The 11,288-nt window shown below is 55.4% G+C and overlaps 2 gene segments (V, D, J or C); both read right to left on the bottom strand.

Moving 5' to 3' along the window:
* Positions 1–1,769: 1,769 nt before the first annotated feature.
* On the bottom strand, positions 1,770–5,109 carry LOC132336411 (Ig lambda chain V-1 region-like). The segment is given in 2 exon segments: positions 1,770–2,092; positions 5,040–5,109. Coding segments are annotated over 2 exon segments (351 nt in total).
* Positions 5,110–10,524: 5,415 nt separating this feature from the next.
* On the bottom strand, positions 10,525–11,079 carry LOC132336410 (Ig lambda chain V-1 region-like). The segment is given in 2 exon segments: positions 10,525–10,885; positions 11,020–11,079. Coding segments are annotated over 2 exon segments (391 nt in total).
* Positions 11,080–11,288: the final 209 nt, after the last annotated feature.

The raw sequence follows: 11,288 nt of genomic DNA, 5'->3' as shown, positions 1-11,288 counted from the left end.
TGCTGTGGTGAGCACTGCCAGGAGAGGAGGGGCCCAGGCCATAGTGTGATCCCATCAACTCCATGTCCTCATACTGATGGGGCTGTGCTGTGGCACCCAACAGCCTCTTATGTGCCTGCCTACCTGACACAGGCCCTCCATAGAAATGTGTCCCCTAAGATCTCCTGACAGCTTCTGTCCCACCGCTTCCTCTCTTTCTAGCCCATCAATGCAGCAAGGTAACTCCAGGCCACCTGCTCCCTTGGGCACTCAGCTGGAAAAAACGGGTCCTGCTCCAAGCACTGGTGGTATATCTTAGAAGCTGGTGTATCTCAGGAGCCACAGGACTATGCTCAGCTGGATTGAGGTGTGTGGGCAAAGGCCACTCAATTTTAGCAAAGGCCCCTCAATTTTAGCAAAGATCAGCTCTTCCAGCTACTCCTTTCCCATGCAGGAGCTTCTGTGCAGGGCTCTGCACCTGCAGCTGCCCCAGCCAAGCCCATGGCCCCCCACCAGGGCTGAGGTGCCACAACACCCCCACTGCAGGCACTGCCCCTGAACCAGTGACTCTTCCCCTTGTCAGCAGCACTACAGGGAACAGAAGGGCTCTGCATCCTGAAGCCCCTGGAGCACAAGGGCAAGTGCCCAGCCTGGCCAGCCCCACACACCTGCACAGACCACTCCACCCTTCCCAGACCTGCCTCTGCCTTTCCATGCTGCTCCTTTGGCTGTGGAGGCAGACAAGGGAAATTGCAAAGGGATGCTTGAGGGTATGTTGTTGCTCTAGTGACAGGAGCACTGCCAGGGACCCTCTCCTGGACCAGCCAGCATAAGTCTAGATACCACTAAGTCCAGAGAGGCTGACCTTTGTGGTTTCTTTGAGGTTAGCTGACACCAAGGATAGCTGACTTGGCAATATTTCCTGGACCAGGAGAGCTGGAGAAGGAGACAGGAAAAGAGAGGTTCAGTAAGGCAGGGAGCTCTACCTTGATGCTTGATACTAGAGTGTAGGGAATCCTCACAGAACTCTGCCATGGTAGGTTTTGTATCACATCAACCATCTGCTGTACAACTGTAGCAGCATCACTGCTGCTGTCATAGTTACCACAGAAATAGACAGCCTCGTCCTCGGCTTGGACCCCAGTGATGGTTAACGTGTTCGAGGAACCAGACCCAGATCCGGAGAATCGCGAAGGGATGCCTGAGGGTCTCTTGTTATTGTCGTAGATCACAGTGACAGGGGCAGTGCCAGGGACCTTCTGCTGGAACCAGCCATACCAGCTGCTGCTACTCCCAGAGCAGGTGGTACTAACAGTCTCTCACATGTTTGCTGACATCTCGGGTGGCTGAGTCACTGCTGCTGCCTGGACCAGGGAACCTGGAGAGGGAAAGGAGAGAGGGGAGAAGACGGGGGTCAGTCAGTGTTCCAGGAGCACAGGCTTGCCCAGATAAGGGTATGGGGAATGCAACAGTCAAAGGAGAACAGACAAGGAAAATGGCCACAGGCATGACAGGGGAGCAGAGCTCAGCCCCACTCATCCCAGCAGAGAGGCACCGAGAGGAGGACATGGTCATTAGTAGTAGGTCAGAGAATAGGGGGAGACAAAGCCACACTATGGGTTTTGTAGGGGCCAGAACAATGACCACAAGCCACAAGGTCACCTCGCAGTCTCTAAGAAAACAAATGGACAAAATTCAGGGCCACGATAATGTGGAGGAGACAAAACCTTGCTCCGGTCCCATATCCACAACTCTGATTGGTCATGAGAATGACAGAAATCTCAATTTCTACTTCCTCTGTACAATCACTTGAAAATCTCTTTGTCACTATAACCAGCACCACTGCTGTCCCTGCCACCACAGAAATAGACAGCCTCGTCCTCGGCTTGGACCCCAGTGATGGTTAACGTGCCCCCAGAGCCAGAGAATCGCGAAGGGATGCCCGAGGGTCTCTGGTTATTGTTGTAGATCACAGTGACAGGGCCACTGCCAGGGACCTTCTGCTGGTACCAGCCATAGTAGCTGTTGCTACCGGAGCAGGTGATCCTGACCGTGTCTCCCACCTTGGCCGATATCTCAGGAGGCTGAGTCAGCGCTGCCTGGACCAGGGAACCTGGAGAGACAGAGAAGAGAGGGGAGAAGATGGGGTTCAATCAGTCTCCACGGAGCACAAACCTGCTTGGCAGCAGGATGGGGGGTCCCTGTGGCCAATTGCCACAAAGATACCATGAAGTGGCGTAGAGACACAGAACACAGGGCATGAACAGTGCCTCCACTGTGCTGACCAGCATTGCTGCCATCATTGCTAACACAGAAATAGACTCGCCCTTGGCTTGGACCCCACTGATGGTCAAGGTGTTTATGGAGCTGAATGTGGATTCAGAGAATTGTGAAGGGTTGCCGGAGGGTCTCTAGTTGTCGTTATAGATCACAGTGACAGGGTCACGGCCAGGAACCTTCTGCTGGAACCAGCCAAAGTGAAAGATGCTGCTAACCCCAGAGCAGGTGATCCTGACCGTGTCTTTTACCTTGGCTGAGAGAGAAGATGGCTGACTCAATGGTGGAGAGGGGGAGAACAGAGGGAAGAAGAGGGGAGTCAGACAGTAGCCAAGGGGCACAGACTGAGCAGCAGGGCAGGGCCCCTGTGCCCAAAGGCCCCAAGATGCAACGGAGGGGCCCAGAGCTGTAGACAAAACCCAAGGCATGAGGGTCCTGCAGGGAGAAATGGCAGCAGCAAGAGGAAAGAGAATGCTGGAGTCAGTGCTTCCACGGTGCTGACCACCACTGCTGCCGTCATGGTTACCACAGAAATAGACATGCTCTTTCTCAGCTTGGACCCCAGTAATGGTTAATGTGCCCGTGGTGCCAGACTGGGATCCGGAGAATTGCGAAGGGATGTCTGAGGGTCTCTTGTCATTCCAGTAGATCACAGTGACAGGGCCACTGCCAGGGACCTTCTGCTGGAACCAGCCATAGCTGCTGCTACTCCCAGAGCAGGTGATCCTGACGGTGTCTCCCACCTTGGCTGACAGTGAGGATGGCTGAGTCACTGCTGCTGCCTGGACCAGGGAATGTGGAGAGGGAGAGGAGAGCGGGGAGAAGGACAGGGGTCAGTCAGTGTTCCAGGAGCACAGGCATGCCAGGATAAGGTTATGGGGATTGTAACAGTCAAAGGAGAACAGACATGGAAAATGGCCACAGGCATGACTGGAGAGCAGAGCTCAGCCCCAGGTATCCCAGCACACAGGCACCAGCAGGATGACATGGTCATTACTGTGAGTTTTAGTGGCAGGGGAGACAAAGACATTGGCTTTGTAGGGACCAGAACAAGGATCCTCAGCCCCAAAGACACCTTCTAAACTTTAGGAAATGAAATGTTCCAAATTAAGAGCTATGGGAGTGCAGAGGAGACAAAAACCTGCCCGAGTACCACATCCACAACTCTGCTTGGTTATGAGAATGACAGAAAATCTCCATTTCTACTTCCTCTGCACTGCACTTGAAAATCTCCTTGTCACTATAACCAGCACCACTGCTGTCCCTGCCACCACAGAAATAGACAGCCTCATCCTCGGCCTGTCCTGCAGTAATGGTTAATGTGCCCGTGGAGCCGGACTGGGATCCGGAGAATCGTGGAGGGATGCCCGAGGGTCTCTTGTCATTCTGGTAGATCACAGTGACAGGGCCACTGCCAGGGACCTTCTGCTGGAACCAGCCATAGTCGCTGTAGCTGCTCCCAGAGATTTTGATGGTCTCTCCCACAGAGGCTGACAGCAAGGATGGCTGACTCAGTGATGCTGCCTGGACCAGGGAACCTGGAGAGGGAGAGGAGAGGAGAGAGGGGAGGAGAGGGGGTGAGTCAGTGACCTGGGAGCACAGGTCTCTTCAGGCAGTGGGACAATGATTGGACCCCCATGCTAAAAGTCCCCAGCTGGTCACACTGTGTCTGACCAGGATATCTACGCCAGAGATGAATAACACTGCAAGGAGGGGGACAAGGTCAGACAGGTGCCAGCTGCTCAGACATCACAGGATGGGAATGGGTTCAGGCTCCTTGTTGTTGTGGGGTCCTAGCAGGATGATGTCCATGGTCAGGGGCTTTCCTGAGGGCCAGAGGTGCTCGGGGGGTCCTGCGCAGGCTGAAAGTGAGCCCAGTGGGCTGGCACTGAGTACACACAGCCAGCCAATGCAGCCTTAGCCCAGCAGCTCCTCTTGAACAGAACAGAGCATTCCCTGATCTGCGCTGGTCTGCCCTGGCAGCCTCATGCATGATCCCAGAGCTCCAGCACCCATGGGAAATATCCCTTCCTAGGCTTTGAAGGCAAAGCTTTGACCCAGCTCCCTGGCACTCGGTGCTGGGGCCACAAGGCTGAGCTCTCTTGGGTGATGTTCAGGGGGTCCTGCTGCAGCTGGGCTGGGAGCTGGGTGGGGAGGCAGCCAGCAGGGCCATGGACACCAACTGAGGAGCACAGGGAGACCTTGACCCTGGCACAGTATGCAGGGACAGGGCTGCAGGGAGCTCATCTCTTCCCCAAATTATGGGGTATGGGCACAGGGATGGGACTGTAACAGACAGCTGAGGTGGGAGGTTTTTGTATACTTCCCCATTGTTCCATGTCACTGTGCAGCATCACTGCTGCTGTCAGCACCACCACAGAAATAGACAGCCTTGTCCTTGACTTGGACCCCCAGTGATGGTTAACGTGGCCGTGGTGCCGGATGCAGAACCGGAGAATCGCGAAGGGATGCCCGAGGGTCTGTTGTTATCCTGATAGATCACAGTGACAGGGGCAGTGCCAGGAACCTTCTGCTGGAACCAGCCAGCATAGCTCCAGCTGCTAGTCCCAGAGCAGGTGATCCTGACGGTGTCTCCCCTGATGGCTAATAGTGAGGATGGCTGACTCAGTGCTGCCTGGACCAGGCAACCTGGGGAGGGAGAGAAGAGAGGGGAGAAGACGGGGGTCAGTCAGTGTCCCAGGAGCACAGACCTCTCAATGGAAGATCATGTGGCTCCTGTGCCCAAAGGCCCAGTGCAGGCACAGGAAGTCTAGCCATGGCACCTGAGCTGTGGGCAAGCACTGCGAGGAGAAGGGCCCAGGCCATGGTGCAATCCCACCAGCTCAGGAATCCCATGTCCTCACAGTGATGGGGCTGTGCTGTGGGCCTTGACCCACTTTTAAGTCCCTATCTGCCCAAGCACAGGTTCTCCATGGATATGTGGCATCCAGTGTTCCCTGGAGGCCCTGTCCCAGTGCTACCACTGCATGCTGCAAGCACCTCTGGCTCACCAAAGATTGGTCTCTATTGCCTGCTCCTTCCCCTGTACGGCTGATGTACTCTCAGATAGCTGGGGACCACTCCGAGCCTGTTTCTGCCCGGTAGGACTATGGCCTCTATGCACCAGGAGTTCTGTGCACAGAGCAGGGGACAGCACCACCTGGCCATGGGGACACATCCACCTGCCCTGGAGCACCCAAGGATGGTTGGTGCCTCCTGGTCCCAGGGTGCTGTGCTCCCTGTGTGCTGATCAGCAGTTGGGACAGAGCAGTTGGGAAAACCACATCCTGCTTCAACCGAGGGTGCCACCCTGGGCCTCGCTGAATTGCCACAAGAGAAGTGCAGAGCAGAGAAATGGGGTTTGAAATGGAATGGGAGCCACACCAAGACCAGGAGCTTCCAGGCTCAACAACACTAAGGAAAATTAAGCCACCCCTTCAAATTCCACTTCCAAATTCAAAGTGAGCTGGGAGTCTCCAGCAGCTTCGAGCAACTGTGGGTAGAGCTGGCCCGGTGTTTGTACCAACCACGAGCACGTAGCACCCGCACTCTTGTCCGGCCGGGGGCAGCCCCTCTGCCTCCCGCGCACAGCCCGGCCCACGGCAGCCGCCAAAGGAGCCGGCGGGGCTGCTCTGAACCTCGCTGGCACCTGGCTGGGCACAGCCCCTTTGCCTCCTGCCTGCCCCGTGAGCCTCCTGCCTGTGCAGTGGAGCCACACTGACACCGTGTGGGGACAAGAAGGGCCTTGGGAACAGCACTGCCGGAACTGAGAGCAGAGCCCGCCACAGGACTCTGCCCTTGCTGCCTCTCAGCCCTGCCACGGCTTCCACCAGGTCCAGACATTGCTCCAGCCCGGGCCACAACCTCCAGGGTTTCTGCATGGCAGCGTGCCCACAGCAGCCTGTGCTCACAGGGGAGAGCCTCTCACACAGACAAGGGGTCCTTTGGCACAGTTGCTGTCACCAGAGATGAGTGTGCATCAGCCCTGAACTGGCAGGGACCAGAATGTCCAGAGACCATGTTAGGGATTGTCCCAGCTCCTGTGAGCAACAATAGGGCAAGACATTTTGAGGGCAGGGACTAGTAGCCCCACCACAGATCCTTACTTCTAGGAGCCATGCCAGTTCAATATCCTCCAGAACCACTGAGGGTCTCTTTGAACTATCACAGATCACAAGGACACCATCAGAGGCCTTCTGCTCGGACCACATACAGCCACTGCTACCCCTGGACCAGGAGGTCTGGACCAGACTGGCTGAAACTGAGGATGGCTAACTCAGAGATGCTGCCTGGACCAGGGTCTGTGGAGAAGGACAAGAGAGGGGAGTAGAGGGGTTTCACCCAGTGTTCCAGGAACATGGTCATCTCCTGGCCAGAGGCATGGGGAATACCACAGTCAAAGGAGAATAGGTGCAACCACAGCCACTAGTGAATCTGGGGAGCAGAGCCAAGCCAAAAGTACTCCAAGGCATCCAAGCACAGAGGTACCTCTGACAATAGCAGGAGAATGTGTTCATCAGTCATAAGAGGCAGTGGGATGGGGAAAAAGCCACCCCATGGGTATTGTAGGGATCAGGACAATGATCCCCAGCCCCAAGTTTGCATCCAGTGCACTAGGACACAAAAGGGGGGACATTTGTAGCCATGGTCAAGCAGAGGAGACAAAACCCTGCCCCAGCCTCAGATTCATCACTCTGCTTTGCAATGAGAAGAATGGTAAAATGCCATTTTCATTTCCTTTGTACATCACTTGAAAATCTGTCATTTTCATTACACCAACATAGCTGCTGTCAGCACCACCACAGAAATAGACAGCCTCGTCCTCGGCTTGGACCCCAGTGATGGTTAACGTGCCCCCAGAGCCAGAGAATCGCGAAGGGATGCCCGAGGGTCTCTGGTTATTGCTGTAGATCACAGTGACAGGGCCACTGCCAGGGACCTTCTGCTGGTACCAGCCATAGCTGTTGCTGCTACCGGAGCAGGTGATCCTGACGGTGTCTCCCACCTTGGCTGATATCTCAGGAGGCTGAGTCAGCACTGCCTGGACCAGGGAACCTGGAGAGACAGAGAAGAGAGGGGAGAAGTCAGGTGTCAGACAGTATCCCAGGAGCACAAACCTACTGTGGCAGCAGGATGGGGGGGGTCCCTGTGGCCAATTGCCACAAAGATACCATGAAGATACCATGAAGTGGCCTAGAAACACACACAGAACACAGGGCATGAAAGTGCCTCTACCGTGCTGACCAGCATTGCTGCCATCATTGCTACCACAGAAATAGACTCGCCCCTGGCTTGGACCCCACTGATGGTCAAGGTGTTTATGGAGCTGAATGTGGATTCAGAGAATTGTGAAGGGATGCCGGAGGGTCTCTTTTTGTCGTTATAGATCACAGTGACAGGGTCACGGCCAGGAACCTTCTGCTGGAACCAGCCAAAGTGAAAGATGCTGCTAACCCCAGAGCAGGTGATCCTGACCGTGTCTTTTACCTTGGCTGAGAGAGAAGATGGCTGACTCAATGGTGGAGAGGGGGAGAACAGAGGGAAGAAGAGGGGAGTCAGACAGTAGCCAAGGGGCACAGACTGAGCAGCAGGGCAGGGCCCCTGTGCCCAAAGGCCCCAAGATGCAACGGAGGGGCCCAGAGCTGTAGACAAAACCCAAGGCATGAGGGTCCTGCAGGGAGAAATGGCAGCAGCAAGAGGAAAGAGAATGCTGGAGTCAGTGTTTCCACGGTGCTGACCACCACTGCTGCCGTCATGGTTACCACAGAAATAGACATGCTCTTTCTCAGCTTGGACCCCAGTAATGGTTAATGTGCCCGTGGTGCCAGACTGGGATCCGGAGAATTGCGAAGGGATGTCTGAGGGTCTCTTGTCATTCCAGTAGATCACAGTGACAGGGCCACTGCCAGGGACCTTCTGCTGGAACCAGCCATAGCTGCTGCTACTCCCAGAGCAGGTGATCCTGACGGTGTCTCCCACCTTGGCTGACAGTGAGGATGGCTGAGTCACTGCTGCTGCCTGGACCAGGGAATGTGGAGAGGGAGAGGAGAGCGGGGAGAAGGACAGGGGTCAGTCAGTGTTCCAGGAGCACAGGCATGCCAGGATAAGGTTATGGGGATTGTAACAGTCAAAGGAGAACAGACATGGAAAATGGCCACAGGCATGACTAGAGAGCAGAGCTCAGCCCCAGGTATCCCAGCACACAGGCACCAGCAGGATGACATGGTCATTACTGTGAGTTTTTGTGGCGGGGAAGACAAAGACATTGGCTTTGTAGGGACCAGAACAAGGATCCTCAGCCCCAAAGACACCTTCTAAACTTTAGGAAATGAAATGTTCCAAATTAAGAGCTATGGGAGTGCAGAGGAGACAAAAACCTGCCCGAGTACCACATCCACAACTCTGCTTGGTTATGAGAATGACAGAAAATCTCCATTTCTACTTCTTCTGCACTGCACTTGAAAATCTCCTTGTCACTATAACCAGCACCACTGCTGTCCCTGCCACCACAGAAATAGACAGCCTCATCCTCGGCCTGTCCTGCAGTAATGGTTAATGTGCCCGTGGAGCCGGACTGGGATCCGGAGAATCGTGGAGGGATGCCCGAGGGTCTCTTGTCATTCTGGTAGATCACAGTGACAGGGCCACTGCCAGGGACCTTCTGCTGGAACCAGCCATAGTCGCTGTAGCTGCTCCCAGAGATTTTGATGGTCTCTCCCACAGAGGCTGACAGCAAGGATGGCTGACTCAGTGATGCTGCCTGGACCAGGGAACCTGGAGAGGGAGAGGAGAGGAGAGAGAGGAGGAGAGGGGGTGAGTCAGTGACCTGGGAGCACAGGTCTCTTCAGGCAGTGGGACAATGATTGGACCCCCATGCTAAAAGTCCCCAGCTGGTCACACTGTGTCTGACCAGGATATCTACGCCAGAGATGAATAACACTGCAAGGAGGGGGACAAGGTCAGACAGGTGCCAGCTGCTCAGACATCACAGGATGGGAATGGGTTCAGGCTCCTTGTTGTTGTGGGGTCCTAGCAGGATGATGTCCATGGTCAGGGGCTTTCCTGAGGGCCAGAGGTGCTCGGGGGGTCCTGCGCAGGCTGAAAGTGAGCCCAGTGGGCTGGCACTGAGTACACACAGCCAGCCAATGCAGCCTTAGCCTAGCAGCTCCTCTTGAACAGAACAGAGCATTCCCTGATCTGCGCTGGTCTGCCCTGGCAGCCTCATGCATGATCCCAGAGCTCCAGCACCCATGGGAAATATCCCTTCCTAGGCTTTGAAGACAAAGCTTTGGCCCAGCTCCCTGGCACTCGGTGCTGGGGCCACAAGGCTGAGCTCTCTTGGGTGATGTTCAGGGGGTCCTGCTGCAGCTGGGCTGGGAGCTGGGTGGGGAGGCAGCCAGCAGGGCCCTGGAGCCTAGGGAGACCTTGACCCTGGCACAGTATGCAGGGACAGGGCTGCAGGGAGCTCATCTCTTCCCCAAATTATGGGGTATGGGCACAGGGATGGGACTGTAACAGACAGCTGAGGTGGGAGGTTTTTGTATCACTTCCCTATTCTTCAGTGTCACTGTGCAGCATCACTGCTGCTGTCCTCACCACCACAGAAATAGACAGCCTCATCCTCGGCTTGGACCCCAGTGATGGTTAACGTGGCCGTGGTGCCGGATGCAGAACCGGAGAATCGCGAAGGGATGCCCGAGGGTCTGCTGTTGCTGTTGTAGATCACAGTGACAGGGCCACTGCCAGGGACCTTCTGCTGATACCAGCCATAGTTGCTGCTGCCACCAGAGGTGGTGATTCTGGCAGTGTCTCCCTTGTTGGCTGACATTGTGGATGATTCACTACTGCTGCCTGGATCAGGGAATGCGGAGACAAGACAGTAGAGGAGGATCAGCCAGTCTCCCAGGAGCTCAGATCTTCCTGGACAAGGTTACGGGGAATGCAACACTCAAGGACAGAACAGACAGGCATAATGGAAGAGAAGAGCCCAGCCCATTGAAGAATGGCTGCAGAAGAAGTTCTTGCAGCACAGGAGGAGATGGTCATCAGTATCATGAGGCTGTGGGGGACACAGCTACACCAAGATCTTTGTAGGGAATGGGACAGTGGGCCCCATCTGCAGAGTCACTTCCTGATCTTTGCAACACCAAACAGAGGACATTCTGTGCTGTGGCCATGCAGAAGGGACAGGAATATGCTTCATCTGCACGTCCAGCCAGGATGGAGAAGGACCAGAATTTTTCCTCTGGTTTTAGAATCTGTCTGACTTCCTGGTACTCATTGTCACCATAGACCATAGCTGCCACTGCTGCTGTCAGCACTACCACAGAAATAGACAGCCTCGTCCTTGGCTTGGACCTCAGTGATGGTTAACGTGTTCATGGAGCTGGACAAGGATCTGGAGACTCGCAAGGATCCGGAGAATCGCGAAGGGATGCCCGAGGGTCTCTTGTCATTAGTATAGATCACAGTGACAGGGCCACTGCCAGGGACCTTCTGCTGGAACCAGCCAGCATAAGGATAGCTGCTGCTAAGCCCAGAGCAGGTGATCCTGACCGTGTCTCCCGTCTCTCTCACTTGGCAGACAGCAAGGATGGCTGCTCAGTCACTGCTGCCTGGACCAGGGAACCTGGAGAAGGAGAGAAGAGAGGGGAGAAGATGGGGGTCAGTCAGTGTCCCAGGAGCACAGGCCTGCCTGGGCAGTAGGATGAGGTCCCTGTGCCCAAAGGCCCCATTCTGGCTCGGCAAGTCTGGCCATGGCACCTGAGCTGTGGTGAGCACTGCCAGGAGAGGAGGGGCCCAGGCCATAGTGTGATCCCGTCAGCTCCATGTCCTCATAATGATGGGGCTGTGCTGTGGCACCCAACAGCCTCTTATGTGCCTGCCTACCTGACACAGGCCCTCCATAGAAATGTGTCCCCTAAGATCTCCTGACAGCTTTTGTCCCACTGCTTTTTGTCTTTCTAGCCCATCAATTCAGCAAGGTAACTCCAGGCCACCTGCTCCCTTGGGCACTCAGCTGGAAAAAAACA

Source organism: Haemorhous mexicanus, chromosome 19 (assembly GCF_027477595.1).
Source record: "Haemorhous mexicanus isolate bHaeMex1 chromosome 19, bHaeMex1.pri, whole genome shotgun sequence".
Taxonomy (NCBI): Eukaryota; Metazoa; Chordata; class Aves; order Passeriformes; family Fringillidae; genus Haemorhous; species Haemorhous mexicanus.
Note: the sequence above shows the minus strand (reverse complement) of the source record. Positions and strands in the feature narration are given on the sequence as shown.